The sequence below is a fragment of the Ornithorhynchus anatinus genome, chromosome 3 (genome assembly GCF_004115215.2).
Source record: "Ornithorhynchus anatinus isolate Pmale09 chromosome 3, mOrnAna1.pri.v4, whole genome shotgun sequence".
Classification (NCBI taxonomy): Eukaryota; Metazoa; Chordata; class Mammalia; order Monotremata; family Ornithorhynchidae; genus Ornithorhynchus; species Ornithorhynchus anatinus.
In genome coordinates this window covers 4,657,867-4,674,944 of record NC_041730.1, presented here as the reverse complement: position 1 = coordinate 4,674,944, position 17,078 = coordinate 4,657,867, and the positions used below count along the sequence as shown (strand labels likewise).

The window sequence follows — 17,078 nt, the reverse complement described above, 5'->3', positions numbered from 1 at the left end:
ATCTGCCAATCGCACTTCCCCCCTTCAAAACCCTCCTGAAAGCTCACCTCCTCCAGGAGGCCTTCCCAGACTAAGCCCCCCTTTTCCTCTGCTCCCCCTCCCCTCCCCATCACCCCAACTCACTCCCTTTGCTCTACCCCCGCCACAGCTCTTGTGTTTATGCTTACATATTTAGAATTCTGATGTGTACATTAATGTTGTGTATATATCTAGAATTCTGTTTATTTATATTGAGGCTATCGACGCCTGATTACTTGTTTTGATGCCTGTCTTCCCCCCTTCTTGAGTGTGAACCCGTGGTGGGCGGGGATTGTCCCTATTTATTGCTGAATTGTACTTTTCAAGTGCTTAGTACAGAGCTCTGCACTCTGTAAGTGCTCAATAAATACGATCGAATGAATGAATGAAATTAAGTTTTAGGAGAAAACAGGGGCTGGGTTGGTGTGCAGGCAGGTAAAAATGTAAAAATCTGAGTCGTTGTCAACTGGGGGCTAGGCAATCACATCCTGATCTGTGTTCTCCATTGAGGAATCAGGTCAGACTTCAGGGAAAGGGACGGAAGGTGAAGAAAAGGAAGAAAAAGCTTCTTCGCCACAACAGAACAGAAAGGAAATGTCTGAGACCTGGTGGGCAGTAGGCAGTGGTTCGGATGGCCAGTGACCTGGTCTGACTGAGGCTGCTCAGCGGAGAGATCTCTGTGTCCTCGGTACGGTCTCTGTCCCAGGTCCGCACACTTTGCTCCTCCAATGCAAACCTCTGCCCCTCCTCCCCTCCCCATTCCCCCTACACCCTCCCTCTGTTCTTCCCCCTTCCTCACAGCACTTGTGCATATTTGTATATATTATTTATCACTCTATTTTATTAATGATGTGTATACATCTATGATTCTAGTTATCTTGATGGTATTGATGCCTGCCTACTTGTTTTGTTTTGTTGTCTGTCTCCCCATTTTAGACCGTGACCCAGTTGTTGGGCAGGGATCGTCTCTATCTGTTGCCAGACTGTACATTCCAAGCACTTAGTACAGTGCTCTGCACACGGTAAGCACTCAATAAATACGATTGAATGAATGCATGAACCTACTCAATGCACCTCGATTGCTCCTATCTCACCTCCAGCCTCACACCCATGTCCTGCCTCTGGCCTGGAATGCCTTCCCTCTTCATATTTGACGGACGGTGACTCTCCCCACCTTCATGAAAGCACATGTCCTCCAAGTGGCCTTCCCTGAATAAGCCTTCTTTTCCTCTTCTCCCACTCCCTTCTGAGTCACTCTTTCACTTGGATTTTCCCCCTTTATTTACCACCCTTCCCTTGGCTCCACAGCATTTATGTACAGGTCTCTAACATTCATTTGTACTAACGCCTGTCACACCCTTTAGACTGTAAGCTCGATATAGGCAGGGAATATGTCTTCTGTTATAATGTACTCTCCCAAGCACTTAGTACAGTGCTCTGTATATTGTAAGTGCTCAATAAATACAAACTGATTGATTGACGATATTGTCGACGGTGACGGGAGTTAGGAACAGATAACCCTTAATGCTGGGTTCCATTGCTCCCTGGCTAGCTTCTCTATGCTCTCTATATTCCCCATGTCCACAGGGTTCCCCTTACCTACCTTCTACATTATCTCAATAATAATATTAATAATAATAATTATGGCACTTATTATTATTATTATGGTATTTGTTAAGCACTTACTATGTGGCAGGCACTGTACTAAGCACTGGGGTGGCTACAAGCAAATCAGGTTGGACGTAGTCCCTGTCCCACAGAGGGCTCACGGTCTTAATCCCCATTTTACAGATGAGGTAACTAAGGCCCAGAGAAGTCAAGTAACTTGCCCAAGGCCACACAGCAGACACGTGGCAGAGCCACGCTGAATGTGTCTGTTCATCGTTCTACTTGTCCTCTCCCAAGCGCTAGTACAGAGCCCTGCAAACGGTAAGCTCTCAATAAATACGACTGACCGACTGACTGGACCACATTGAGATCTTGGAGCGGTAGTTGGGAGCGGGAGCCAGCTGGCCTGGAGCCTGGACGTTCTCTGAGGGGCAGATGGAGGGATGCTGAAGGGGTCTCCCGGAGCACTAAGCCTCCCCCAGTCCTGGCGGGCAGCCGGCTAGTGGAGAAAGGGTGGGGAAAGCCCTACTGTTTCCATGGAGCAGGCAGGAAGGAAACTGGGAGGGAGATGGATGACCCCAGCCTGGGCCAGCCCACCCACCCATCCTGCCCAGGAGCAGGGCCAAGTGAACTGCTGGGAAATTCACTCCCCAACTGCTTGGAAGTTGAGTACCTGGGGGTGGAGGGCAGAAGGGTGCGGCAGGCTGGCTGATGCACCTTGAGAAACAGCATGGTGGAGTGGACAGAGCCCCGTCCTGGGAGTCAGAAGGGTCTGGGTTCCAATCCTGGCACCACCATTTGTCCATTCTGTGGCCTTGGACAAATCACTTCATTTCTGTGGCCCTCAGTTACCTCATCTGTAAAATGGGGATTAAGACTGTGAACCCCACATGGGAACAGGGGCTGGGTCCAACGCGATTTGCTTGTATCCACCCCGGTACTTAGTACAGTGCCTGGTACATAGTAAACACTTAACAAATACCATATTATTAATGTTTCCATTTCCTTCCAGTCCAACTCCCTGCCTTCTATTTTTGTGGATTTTTATCCATTCATTCATGCATTCAAACATATTTTTTGAGTGCTTACTGTGTGTGAAGCACTGAACTAAGCATTTGGGAGAATACAGTGCAACAATAAACAGACATATTCCCTATCCACAATGAGCTTATGGTACAGAGAAGTCAGTCTTGGAGGAGTATAATAGGTTGTCCTTAGGGGCTGGACTCAGGTGGGGCCTGACCAGGTAATTTGACCCATTACTTCATTCCCTCATTCAGTCATTCAATCATATTTGAGTGCTTACTGTGTGAAGAGAACAGTATTAAGTGCTTGGGAGAGTAAAATAGAACAATAAACAAATGAATTCCTTGTCCACAAAGAGCTTACTGTCTCTAGTTGGGGGGAGACACTCATTACTAGAAATAAATAAATGATGGATTTGGACAAAAGTGCTGTGAGGCTGGGGGGCGGGGGGATGAATAACGGGAGCAAGTCAGCGTAATGCAAAGGGACCAGGAGAAGAAGAAAGGAGGGCTTAGTCAGGGAAGGCCTCCTGGAGGAGATGGGCCTTTGATAAGGCTTGGGAGACGGGGGAGGTGAGGGTTTGTCGGATTTGAGGAGGGAGGGCATTCCAGGCCAGAGGCAGGATGTGGGTGAGAGGTCTGCGGTGAGATAGTTGAGATGGAGGGACAGGGAGAAAGTTAGCATTAGAGGAGTGAAGTGTGTGGGCTGGAATGTAGTAAGAAAATAGTGAGGTGGGGTAGGGTTGGAGTGCCGAGGAGCCCCGTACAGAGAGTCTCTGGGGCCACAGCCCCTACCCGGGCTGCCGCGGCCCTCTTCCTACCTCCCTCTCTTCTCCCCTGCTTTCTCATTCCCACGGCCCAGCGAGGGCTCTGCGGTGTAGAGAGGTGGCTCTGAGCCACTTGGTCATCCCCGCGGCCCAGGGTGGACTGACTCCATGGCCCGGAGAGTGGGTGCCAAACCGCCTCATCAACCTCAAGGCCCAGGTTGAGGTCCGCGGTGCGGGGAGGAGGCTCCGAGCCGCTTCGTCATCCCCCTGGCCCAGGGTGAGCTCCACAGCGCAGAGAGGGGACTCGGTCCAAGTTCCTTCATCATCCCCGTGGCCCGGGGGGACTCCGGGGCACGGAGAGGGGACACCAAGCCACTTCATCATCCCCACAGACCAGGTTGAGCTCCACAATGTGGAAGGGGGCTCCATCAGAGCCGCTTCGTCATTTCCGTGGCCCGGGGGGTCTCTTTTGACACAGAGAGGGGGCTTCAAACCACTTGGTCATCCTTATGGCCCCAGGGGGATTCCATGGCACGGAGAGGGGGCTAGGAGTTGCAGAGATATATCCCCGCAGCCCAGGATGGACTCCGCAACGCAGAGATATATTTCCCCTGACAAACTGCCCTCAGGCCCAAGCTAATGTGACCTAGTGAATAATAATAATAAAGATAAAAATGGTACTTGTTGAAGGCTTACTATGTGCCAAGCATTGTTCTAAGCACTGGGGTAGATACAAGCTAATCAGCTGGACGCAGTCCTGTCCCCCGTTCGTTCATTCAATCAATTGTATTTATTGAGTGCTTACTGTGTGCAGAGGACTATACTAAGCGCTTGGAAAGTACAATTCAAAAATAAAGAGGGACAATCCCTTCCTACAACCGGCTTACGGTCTAGAAGGGGGAAGAAAGACATCAAAACAGATGAGGAAAGTGAGGCCCAGAGAAGTTAAGTGATTTGCCCAAGATCACGCAGTAGACACATGGCAGAACCGGGTTTAGAATCCAGGTCCTTCTGACTCCCAAGCACTTGTTTTATCCACTAAGCCATGCTGCTTCATGTACAATAATAATTGTGATACTTGTTGAGTGTTTACTTTGTGCCAGGCACTGTAGTAAGCGCTGGGGTGCATAGAAAAAAGTCGGGTTGGACACTGTCTCTGTCCTCAATGGGGCTACCAGTCTCAATCCCCATTTTATAGATGAGGGAACTGAGGCTCAGAGAATTCATTCATTCATTCATTCAATCATATTTATTGAGAGCTTACTGTGTGCAGAGCACTGTTCTAAGCGCTTGGCAAATACAATACAGCAATAAATAGAGACAATCCCTGCCCACAATGGGCTGTGACTTGTCCAAGCCCCACCTTCGATTTGAGGGGGGCCCCCCAAAAAAATCAAAAGCAGACAGTCTGTGCATGTATGCTGGGTGGGGAGTAGCTGGGGGGTCAGAGGGGAGGGTGTCCAGCGGGTGGCAGAGCTGGGATTAGAACTCACAACCTTCTAACTCCCAGACCCGAGCTCTCTCCACTATGCCACACACCTTCTCAGATTTGAGCACGGCCCTGGGAATCAAAAGGACCTGGCTTCCACTCGCCGCTCCTCCATGTGTCTGCTGTGTGACCTTGGGTGAGTCATTTCACTTCTCTGGGCCTCAGTTTCCTCATCTGTAAAATGGGGGTTAAAGACCATGAGCCCCACTTGGGACACGGACTGTGTCCAACCTGATTATCTTGGATCTACTCCTGTGCTTAGTACAGTGCCTGGCACTTAGTGAGCACTAACAAATACCATTCAAAAAAAGCAAAAAAAAACCTAGGAAGTCCTGCTGATCCCCGGAGAGCCTTGATTAATTGGATACTGCTTTCCTTTGTTGGAACTTTTACAGTAAACTTACTTTTGCAGCTGCAATCACATCCACCGACATTCCCGGATCTGCATTATCCTGACTCCTGTGAGCTTGTAACCCAGATGTACCCTATCCCAGGTGCGAAAGTCCCCAAGCCCCTGCCCTGAAGCCACGCTGCTGCAGAAATCCTTCAGCTTCCCCCCTCTCAGCCCACACGCACACCGCTGCAACTTAGAATCCACCCAACACCCCGTGTTTTCCTAACACCTTAGTATTTGGGGGGGATGGGATACGTGACTTCAAAATGGTGGATCAAGAAATGAAGTGGAGATAATAATAATCATCATTAATGATTGTGGCATCTGTCAAGCACTTTCTGTGTGCCAGTGCTGTACTAAGCGCTAGGGTGGATACAAGCAAATTGGGTTGGATGCAGTCCCTGTCCCACACAGGGCTCACAGTCTCAATCCCCATTTTATAGATGAGGTAACCGGGGTTCCGAGAAGTGAAGCGATTTGCCAGAGGTCACGCAGCAGACAAGAGGCGGAGCCGGGATTATAACTCACGACCCTCTGATTCCTAAACCTGTGCTCTACCCGCTATGCCTTGCTGCTTCTTTCAAGGAGGGATCAAAAGTGATGAACGGGTACCATTGGAGACCGTGGGTGCCAACTTCCTAATCAACAACCAATGAGAAGCCGCAAACTCCGATCAAAGGCTCCGGAACTAATGATGAGGTGAGCCAAAGGGAGCTGATTTTACTTCGGGGGTGACTTTATGTAAATGGAAGACTGTCTTAATAATAATAATAATAATAATGATAGTATTAATTGTGGTATTTGTTAAGCGCTTACTATGTGCCAGGCACCTTTACTAAATGCTAGTGTGGATCTAAGCAAATCAAGTTGGAAACAGTCCCTGTCCCACTTGGGACTCCCACTCTCCATCCCCATTTTACAGATGAGGTAACTGAGGCCCAGAGACCTAAAGTGACTTGCCTAAGGTCACACAGCAGTCAAGTGGCAGAGCTGGAATTAGAACCCCTGACCTCTGACTCCCCCCGGGCTCTATCCACTAGGCCATGCTGCTTCTATGTATAAATGGGCCAAGCCATTTGTATGGACCTGTGACCATGTGCTGAGACTTCTGACCTCTGGGGAAAGAGTGGGATTAAAGTGTCTGACTTGGAGTGAACTGTTGTTCCTGTCTGCTCTACATCACACCTCTGGGAGGTGTACATCATCACCATCATCATACGGTACTTGTTAAGTGCTTTACTATGTGCCAGGCACTGTTCTCAGCGCTGGGGTAGATACAAGGTAAATCAAGGTGTCCCACGTGGGGCTCACAGTCTTAACCCCATTTTACAGATGAGGTAACTGAGGCACAGAGAATTGAAGTGATTTGCCCAAAGTCACACAGTCACAAAGTCACACGGAGCTGGGATTAGAACCCACAGACCTCTGACTCCCAAACCCGGGCTCTTTCCACTAAGCTAGGCTGTAAATAATAATGTTGGTATTTGTTAAGCGCTTACTATGTGCAGAGCACTGTTCTAAGCACTGGGGGAGATACAGGGTCATCAGGTTGTCCCACGTGAGGCTCACAGTTAATCCCCATTTTACAGATGAGGTAACTGAGGCCCAGAGAATAATAATAATGTTGATATTTGTTAAGCGCTTACTATGTGCCGAGCACTGTTCTAAGCGCTGGGGTAGACACAGGGGAATCAGGATGTCCCACGTGGGGCTCACAGTCTTAATCCCCATTTTACAGATGAGGTAACTGAGGCACAGAGAAGTTAAGTGACTTGCCCACAGTCACACAGCTGACAAGTGGCAGAGCTGGGATTCGAACTCATGACCTCTGACTCCAAAGCCCGTGCTCTTTCCACTGAGCCACGCTGCTTAGTGAAGTGACTCGCCCACAGTCACACAGCTGACAAGTGGCAGATCTGGGATTCGAACTCATGACCTCTGACTCCAAAGCCCGGGCTCTTTCCACTAAGCCATGCTGCTTGACACAGTCCCTTTCCCACATGGGATTCACATTCTAATCCCCATTTTACAGATGAAGTCCCTGAGGCACAGAAAAGTTAAGTGACTTGCCCAAGGTCACACAGCAGACGTGGTGGAGCTGGGATTAGAACCCAGGTCCTTCTGACTCCCAGGCCCAGGCTCTAGCCACTAATTCATGCTGCTTCTCATAAACAGCATGGACACATATGTCCATATGTGTAACACTCATATATTATAATAATAATGATGGTATTTGTTAAGCGCTTAAGATGTGCAAAGCACTGTTCTAAGCGCTGGGGGGGATACAAGGTGATCAGGTTGTCCCACGTGAGGCTCACAGTCTTCATCCCCATTTTACAGATGAGAGAACTGAGGCACAGAGAAGTTAAGTGACGTGATCTTGGGCACGTGCCCAATAAATATGATTGAATTGAACTGAATTGGGGATTAAACCTGTGAGCCCCACCCGGGGCAACCTGACAAGCTTATATCTCCCCCAGCACTTATAACAGTGCTTGGCACATAGTAAGCGCTTAACAAATACCATCATAAGTTCGATCGAATGAGTAAATACTACTCTGATTATTATTATCTTTCCATTAGCTCTTAAACAGAATATGCAGATTCCAGGGTAGGGTGTTGTACTGGGCCTGTTTCATTTTGCGGCAAAACTGTGCTGGGTTCAACCCCGCTTCCGGGACCCTCTTCCGACGTGTCACTTCCTCTCTCCCTCGGCTTCAGCCCTCACCACAAGTTTAACCACCTGCTGCTGGTCTCTCTTTTCCTCCCTGCAAGAAACATCTGCCTAAAATATCATTTTCTCTTTCAGAGGAGCATATGGGATCAGAGGGGGATGCTCACTGTGGGCAGTTTGCTTTGTAATCTCCCAAGTGCTCAGTACAATGCACTGAGCCAGTGAGCCCGCAGTATGGTAATAATTTGGGTATTTGTTAAGTGTTTACTATGTGCCAGGCACTGTACTAAGCGCTGGGATGGGTCCTAGCAAAGCAGGTTGGACACAGTCCCTGTCCCACGTGGCGCTTGCAGTCTCTTTTACAGATGAGGTAACTGAGGCACACAGAGGTGAAGTGATTTCCCCAAGGCCACACAGCAGACAAGTGGCAGAGCTGGAATTAGAACCCATGACCTTCTGCCCGTGCTCTATCCACTACGCCATAATAATAATAATAATAATGTTGGTATTTGTTAAGCGCTTACTCTGTGCCGAGCACTGTTCTAAGCGCTGGGGTAGATACAGGGTAATCAGGTTGTCCCACGTGAGGCTCACAGTTAATCCCCATTTTACAGATGGGGTAAGTGAGGCACAGAGAAGTGAAGTGACTTGCCCACAGTCACACAGCTGACAAGTGGCAGAGCCGGGATTCAAACTCATGACCTCTGACTCCCAAGCCCATGCTCTTTCCACTGGGCCACGCTGCTTCCACCAACGGCCTCTTCCCCAATTTAACCCTTCTTATAACTACTGTGGCATCTGTTAAGTAGATCCCACACATCCAGAAGCGACATGATTCCTGACCCACACAAGGCTCACTCTCTAAAGGGGAGGGAGAACAGGTATTGAATTCCTATTTCACAGATGAGCAAACTGAAGCCCGGGAAATGAAATGACTTGCCCGAGGTCACGCGAAACACGCAAGTGGCAGAACCTGGATTAGAATCCAGATCTCAAACTTCCAGTCCTATGCTCTTTCCATTAGGCCACACTACTTCCCTGCAGGGTGCAATAGGGAGCGGGATATTTCACCTCAGCACAATTCCACTTCCGCACCCCACCACCAATTAATCAATCTATAGTATTTAAGTGCTTACTGTGTGCTGAGCACTGCATATTTGTATATATTATTTATTACTCTATTTATTTTGTTCATTCATTCATTCAATGGTATTTAATGAGCGCTTACTATGTGCAGAGCACTGTACTAAACGCTTGGAATGTACATTTCGACAACAGATAGAGACAATCCCTGCCCAATGATGGACTCACAGTCTAGATTTTTTGAAGTGGTCCTACCCCAACTGCTTCACTCTAGATGGAGGAGCTGGCCTTGTTGAGCTCTTGTGAGAGAATGCGAGAGTGCATTTTGGGGATGCCTATCTTGTGGCCTGGAAAGTCCTCCCTCTTAATACCCAACAGACGATCCCTCTCCCCACCTTCAAAACCTTATTAAAAGCACATCTCCTCCAAGAGGCCTTCCCTGCCTAAGCCGTCTGTTTATAAGGCAAGGCTCTATCCATCAATAGTATTTATTGAGCACCTCCTGAGTTCAGGATAATGTACCAAGTACTTGATGGAGAACAATAGAATGAGTAGATCTGAAGTCTGCCCTTGTAAAGTTCAGACGGGGGAAGCAATAGAAACAAGTGCTACAGTGGGGCCTGAGGACCCAAGTGCTAAGATGGCATGGAAGTGCTGAAGTAGCCGTGAGATGCAATCTGGCCTAGTGGCTAGACCATGGACTTGGGATCAGAGGACCTGGTTTCTAATCCCAGCTCTGTTGCCTTCCTCTGTGTGATCTTGGGCAAGTCGCCTAACCTCCATGCCTCAGTTATCTCATCTGTAAAGCGGGGATTAAGACTGCGAGCCCCCCATGGGACATGGACTTTGTCCAACCTGATTATCTCGTATCTACCCCAATACTTACAGCACATACCACAGAATGAGCTTTTAACAATTACCATTAAAAAAAAATAAAGTAGCAGTTGGAGGGAAAGAAGGTGGGAAGCTTAGATATTTCCTTTCCAGATATCTTTTCAGAGTCATCTATCTGCTCCAGAAGAGCAACTTTTTTATGGAATTCGTTAAGCGCTGTTAAGCGCTTACTAACAAACACTATTCTAGGTACTGGGGTACATGCAAGTGAATTAGGTTTGATAGGGTCCCTTTCCAGCATGGGACATACAGTCTAGGAGGGAGAACAGGAGAACTGAGGCAGAGAGGTTAAGCGACTTGCCCCAATTCACATGGCAAGCAGTTGGCAGAGCTGGGATTAGAAGCCAGGTCCTCAGACTCCCAGGCCCATGTTCTTTCCATTAAGCCATGCTGTTTCTTTTTCTGATTTTATATTGCACTTTTATTCCTCAAATACTATCACATCATTTGTTTATTTCTAATGATGTGTTTAGATCTATGATTCTATTTATCTTGATGGTATTGATGCCAGACTGCTTGTTTTGTTTTGTTGTCTGTCTCCCCTGTTTAGACTGAGCTCGTTGTTGGGTAGGGATTGCCTCTATCTGTTGCTTAATAAGGGCTTAGTACAGTGCTCTGCACATAGTAAGCGCTCAGTAAATACGATTAAATGAATGAATGCGCTAAGCGCTTGGGAGAGTACAACAGAGTTAGTAAATGTGTTCCCTGCTCACAAGGAGTGCTTAGTACAGTGCCTGGCACATAGTAAACACTTAACAAATGCCATAATTATTATTTTTAAGGAGACTACAGTCTAGAGGATTTATCACCCGGCCAATTCCTGAAGAACTGAGTCCCTGAAGCCAGATCCAATAATAATAATAATGATGATGATGATGGTGGTATTTGTTAAGTGCTTACTATGTGCCATGTATTGTACTAAGCACTGGCTAGATCCAAAATCTTCAGGTCCCATATGGGGCTCACAGTCTAAATAGGAGGGAGAATAGGTATTGAATCCCAATTTTGCAGATGAGGTAACTGAGGCAGAGAAACCAAGTGACTTGACCAAGTTTCCACAGAAAGTAAGTGGTGGAGCCGACATTAGAATTCAGGGCCTCGGACTGGATGCGTAAATGGCCAGGGGAGGGGTTGGGCATGGGAGGCTGTGTATTCAGGAAGTTGATGGCCATTTCCTGGAGATTTTCCCAGGGGCAGAGAATCTTCCAGGAGAAAGACCCTGACTCTCTTTAATCTGCTCTCTTTTCTCTAATTTCCTTCCCCTTTTATTATCCGGTCGTTTTGCATATTTCTATCTTTCCCAGTGCTCTGGATCTGGGCCACAGCCCCTTTTGAGTGTGTGTCCTCAAAAGCAGAGACACAAACTCACGCTCTCCGACTCCACCCCCAACCCCTCAGGTCTGGGCAGGCTCCACCACCCCAGCCCTCTAGGCCCCGGGGAGAAGGGCAGAAATGAGGGTCGAGGCTGGTGGAAAAAGAAAACAAGGGTAGTTTATTAGTGTCACTGCACCCACCCCCACACGCCACCCCGCCACACACAACCACCCCTAACCGTTGCCAGGATGGCCCAGGAGGAGGGGGGACGTGGCTAGACCCCCCCCCCGGCCTCCACCTTGTGCTTCTGCGGCGTTGGTCAGCAGGGGTTCAGGCTCTCCGCCCACACCTCCTGTTTCTGGGGTGTCGGTCCGCTCGTGGATCAACAGGAGTGGGGGAGTGAAGCTGGGGTCCAGGGGGTGAGGGGTGCGGCTGGTGTGGAAGGGGAAAGGCCAGGCTCGGTGGGGCTCTGCTGGGGGCTAAAAGCTGGGCGGCAGCAAGGGTCGTGATGCCATGTGGACTAATGATAATAATAATTTCTGGTATTTGGGAAATGCTTGCAAATGAGGTTGGGACACAATCCCTGTCCCTCATGGGGCTCACAGTCTCCATCCCCATTTCCTAATGAAGTAACTGAGACCCAGAGAAATGAAGTGATTTGATCAAGGCCACACACCAGGCTAGTGGTGGAACTGGGATTAGAACTCGTGACCTTCTGAGTCCCAGGCCCCGGGCTCTATTCCCCTTGCCACGGTATTCCTTTAACTACTGCAATGACCCCGGTGGCCAGGAGCACGATGAAGAGGATGATGAAGGCCAAGCTGAGGATCAGGGCCGTGATGTTCAGACACCTGGATGTGGAGCCGTAGCTGTGAGCCCCGCTCACGTCTCCGAGGACTTTGCGGTCTCTCGCCTGGGGGACGGACAGAGACAGAAGAGTCAGAAAGGCTGGTGGACTTCCATTATCCACTCAGTCGTATTTATTGAGCGCTTACTGGGTGCCGAGCACTGTACTAAGCGCTTGGAAAGTACAATACGGCAATAGAGAGAGACAATCCCTGCCCAGACCGGGGAGACAGACATCAAAGCATGTAAAGAGGCAAAAATATAAATGAGTAGAATTACAATCATATACATATATAAACATAGGTGCTGCGGGCCGGGGGCGGGGGGAGCCAAGGAAGAGAGTGGAGGTGATGTGGAGGGGAGGAAAAGTGGGGCTTAATCTGGGAAGGCCTCTTGGAGGTGGTGCGCCTTCAGAAAGTGGGGGGAGAGTCACTGTCTGTCAGATTTGAGGAGGGAGGGACAGAAAGCGAGGGGCCACGGTGAGCTACAGAGTGGCCCCCTCCCCCTGGGATCCCCTGCCCGCCCCCCTTGTCCGGGAGTGGGGGGAAAGGGGTGCAGATTGGAGAGTCCCGAGCCGTGGGGGAGCGCTGGGCTGTTGGCCCCTGGGCCCGGTGGTCTTCTCTGCCCCCCCACCCAAAGTTTACTGGAAAAACCGGTTAAACGATGCCCTGGGGCCCGGCCCGGCTAGGCCCACCCTCACACGCTTCCCCGGACCCCCGAGGACCACTGAGATCTCTAGACACACACACACACACACACACTTTCACTCACACTCTCTCTCTTCCCGGGACCGGCTAGGACCCCCCGGACACACACTCACACTCTCTCTTCCCGGGACCGGCTAGGACCTCCCCGGACACACACACACAAACACACCCCGGGCGGGTGCGCACTTTCGATCTGTGATTTCTGCAAACACGCAGCCGGTTTGGATCACGGTTGAGCAGGAAGTGTGTCCTCGGGCAAAAATACACACACCCGCCCTCACCTACACTCACTCGAGGATTCACACACCTACCCACTCCTTGATGGTCACCCTCACGCGCACACACACACACACACACACACACACACACACACTGATGGACTCACATAAAAGCACACAAAACACGCACACTTACACTCTGATGCACCCTCTCTCTCACCACCGCACACATACAGACACGACACACTCCCTGATGGACTCACACACATTCGTGGGTCTCACCCGCGCCCCCACTTGCCCCCACTCCCTGAGGGCCACACACACACGCACACCACACCCACGCACTGATGGATTCTCTCTCTTTCCTCCCCCCCCCGACTCACTTGTGGGTCTCCCCCTTCCCGCAACCCCATGTGCCCACCCCCACTTTCAGGCTGGCTCGGAAATAGCTGTCTCCGTTGCCGGACTGTACATTCCCAGCGCTTAGTCCAGTGCTCTGCACGTGGTAAGCGCTCAATAAATACGACTGAATAAATGAATGCATGAAGGACACCCACCTCCGCGCCCTCAAGGCCTCACCCACTGGTGCCCACCCAAGCACACCCCCTCCCCACTCACTCCCGGGTCTCACCCACCCGCAAATTCTTACCCAGCTCCTCCCCCACGTGTGTGTGTGTGTTGGGGGGGGGTCCCCACTCCCACCCACCCACGCAGAGCTCGGGAGAGGGGGGTCTCCCACCTTCACGGAGAAGATGAGGGCGACGAAGCCGAGGCAGCAGAAGTTCATGTAGAGCGTGTTGAAGACGGACCAGAGCAGATAGTCGGGGGGCGGGGGGCTGAAGGCCTGGACGTTGATGACGGTGGTCCCCCGGGGGTCGGGCCCGCGTCCGTCGCTCAGTACAGAGACCTCGTGTTCCTCCCGCAGCATCTCATAGCGGGGCGGGAAAGAGGGGGCGACGGCGGGGCCGACGAAGGGGAGGCCGGAGCTGCTCATCCTCAGGGTCCGGAGGAGGCGACCAAATGAGGGCCGGGGCGGGGAGCGAGGGGAGGAGAGGGGAAAGGACCCACCCACTCACCCACCCACCCTCCGGGGGACAGGGGCTGCTGCTTGTCTGCTCCTCCTCCCCCCTGACTCCGGCCAAGTTTCATTTTCCCCGCTTCAGAAACTCAGAAGGCAGGAAAGACCTCGCTAAAGAAGAAGAAAGTCCTCCCCTTCCCCCCTCCGAAGCCTCAGGGTCGGGATGGGGGTTCTGCTTTTCCTCGGGGAGACCCCTCTGTTGAGAAGCAGCGTGGCTTAGTGGAAAGAACCCAGAGGGGGTGGGTTCCTGCATTCAATAGTATTTATTGAGCGCTTACTATGTGCAGAGCACTGGACTAAGCGCTTGGAATGGACAGCCCCGCCTCTCCTCTGCTGTGTGACCTTGGGCCGGTCACTTCCCGTCTCTGGGCCCCGGAGAAGCGGTGGGGCTCGGTGGAAAGAGCCCGGGCTGGGGAGTCAGAGGTCATGGGTTCGAATCCCCGGCTCTGCCACTTGTCAGCCGGGTGACTGTGGGCAAGTCACTTAACTTCTCTGTGCCTCAGTTACCTCATCTGTAAAATGGGGATTAACAGTGAGCCTCACGTGGGACAACCCGATTACCCTGTATCTACCCCAGCGCTTAGAACAGTGTTCTGCACATAGTAAGCGCTTAACAGATACCAACATTATTATTATTATTATCAGCTGGGTGACCTTGGGCAAGTCACTTCACTTCTCCAGGCCTCAGTGACCTCATCTGGAAAATGGGGATTATGACTGTGAGCCCCCAGTGGGACAACCCGATCACCTTGGATCTACCCCAGCGCTTAGAACAGTGCTTGGCACATAGGAAGCGCTGAACAAATGCCACCATTATTATTATTATTAATAACCTGATTACCTTCTATCAACCCCAGTGTTTAGAACAGTGCTTGGCACTGTCTCACCCTTTCTAGGTGGTCAGTCTGAAAGTCTCGGAAATGGCTCTGCAGGGAAAAAGGCCTGGGGAAGGGCAGAGGTTTCCGGGGACTCGGAGAGACTCAGGTCCCACCGCCCAAGGAACCCAGGTGGCAGCCCCCTGCCCCCCTTGGCATGTAGTAAGCGCTTAACAAATACCATCGTCATTAAATACCGTAATTATTATTATTACTGGAGAGGAGGGGGGTGTCCAGACCTCTACTGCCCCCTCGTACTCTCCTGGCCTTTTCTTCAAGGGGTCTGTGGGAGGTGGGGGTCCAGGCCTCTGCTTCCCCCTTCCCTTTCACTCCTGGACCCTTTGCCCAGGGAGCCCATGGAGGCCTCCTGAACTAGGGTTGCCCCAGGTAGTAGGATGTCTGCTTCTCCTCCACCCACCCCACCGAGCTTGCCAAGTTCCTTTTTCCTCATCTTTAGAAACTTAGAGGACAGGAAACGATCCAGATAAAGGAGAAAGCCTGCCACATGGGCCTCATGGCAGATGTGGGGTGGGGGGAGGGGGCAGGTTCTGCTGCCCTCCTCACCTCTTTCCTTCCTCTAGACTGTAAGACAAATTTCCTGCTTACTGTTATATTGTCTTCTCCCAAGCCGTGAAAGTAGTGCTTTGCACAAAGTAAGTGCTCAGTAAATACAATTGAATCGAATGCATGAATGAGACCATTTGCGGGGAGGGGGTGTCCACACCTTTCCTGCCCCTTCCCCTTCATCCCCCTTCCCCCTCCTCCCCTGGCCTTTTCTTCAAGGAGCTTGGGGTGGGGGGGTTCCACACCTCTGCTGCCCCTCCTCCTCCATTCCTGGGCCCTTTCCCTTGAGAGCCCATGGGGGTCTCCAGAACCAGGGTCCCCCCAGGGAGCTGGGGGCATCTGGAGGGGCAGAAAGGGGTGTGCTGGGGTCCCAGAGTCCAGCCTGTGGGGACCCACCAACCTACCCATGGTCAACCTGAGCCCGACTCCGGCCCCACCCAGGCTGAGGCCCAAATTCACCCCTGGAGCCCTCTTGCACCTGGCTATCTGCACCACCAGGGCGCAAGGAACACCACCACACTGTAAACTCACCTAAGTGGGCAACCAATCCGTCCATCCATCTGTAGTATGGACTGAGCACCTACTTGGTGCAGAGCACTGCGCTCAGCACTTGGGAGAGTTCAATAAAGTCAGTAATAGATAATGATCCCTGCCCTCACAGAGCTTATAATTTGGTGGGAGAGACAGACACTGAAATAAAATCAACAACAGTTAGGCAGGAGGAGAGAGTGAAATGATGCCCACCGGCCTGGCAGTGCCCTCCCCAAGCCCCCCAAGGGTGCTGGGCCAGCACAGCCCGTCGGTTCACTGACCCCTTGGGCCCATGGAGACCCCGAGAGGGTGCCCAAGGACGATGGAGCAGGGAAAACCATCCTTGCGGGGTTCAAAGAGCAGCCCGGCCTCGGACCTCCGGCCCGTGGATAGTAGCCGGGCCCGGACGGGAAGAGCAGTTTGTCTGGTGGGCCATGGAGGGTTGGGGGCTAGTGCTGCGTTGTCTGAATCTGGTCCCAACCCAAACCGGAAGGGGCCACTGGCTTTGGGAGTGTCCCCCATGCAGTCGATCGCCAATTAGGCCTGAACCCCAATCAGCTACCAGCTCCTAAATCTGGACCCAGAATCTCGTAGTCCCAGGGGTTGGTTTGACTCTCCTGAGGTCATCTCATTTTTTCTACTGCCGTTGGGCAGGACATTTTCCCCTCAACTCCCATTTGGCCATGCCTACTCCATCCCAAGCCCAGAAAGGAAGCAGCGTGGCCTAATGGACGGAGCATGGGCCTGGGAGTCAGAATGACCTGGATTCTAATCCCAGGGCCTCTATTTGTCTGCTGGGTGATCTTGGGCAATCCACTTCACTTCTCTGTGCCTCAGTTCTCTCATCTGTAAATTGGGACTAAGACTGTGACCCATGTGGGACATGGACTGTTTCCAAATTGATTAGCTTGCATCTACCCCGGCACTTAGAACAGTGCCTGGCACATAGTAAGCAGTTAACGAACACTATTCATTAAAAAAAAAAAACCCACC

The 17,078-nt window shown here is 51.2% G+C and overlaps 1 protein-coding gene across 1 annotated transcript; it reads right to left on the bottom strand.

The window, feature by feature from the left end:
* Positions 1-11,418: 11,418 nt before the first annotated feature.
* On the bottom strand, positions 11,419-14,084 carry LOC100092935 (interferon-induced transmembrane protein 3-like). Its single transcript, XM_029059199.1, has 2 exons — positions 13,777-14,084; positions 11,419-12,179 (listed from the first exon to the last, which is right to left on the bottom strand). The coding sequence occupies exons 1-2, from the start codon at positions 14,029-14,031 to the stop codon at positions 12,003-12,005; spliced, it is 432 nt and encodes a 143-aa protein (XP_028915032.1). The 5' UTR covers positions 14,032-14,084; the 3' UTR covers positions 11,419-12,002.
* Positions 14,085-17,078: the final 2,994 nt, after the last annotated feature.

What these genes read in the sequence shown, in the direction of transcription:
- LOC100092935 (XM_029059199.1), bottom strand. Translation starts at nt 14,031, where the DNA reads ATGAGCAGCTCCGGCCTCCCCTTCGTCGGCCCCGCCGTCGCCCCCTCT. An exon ending in CCCTCATCTTCTCCGTGAAG is followed by an intron (nt 12,180 to 13,776) that starts GTGGGAGACCCC and finishes TCCGTCCCCCAG; the next exon opens with GCGAGAGACCGCAAAGTCCT.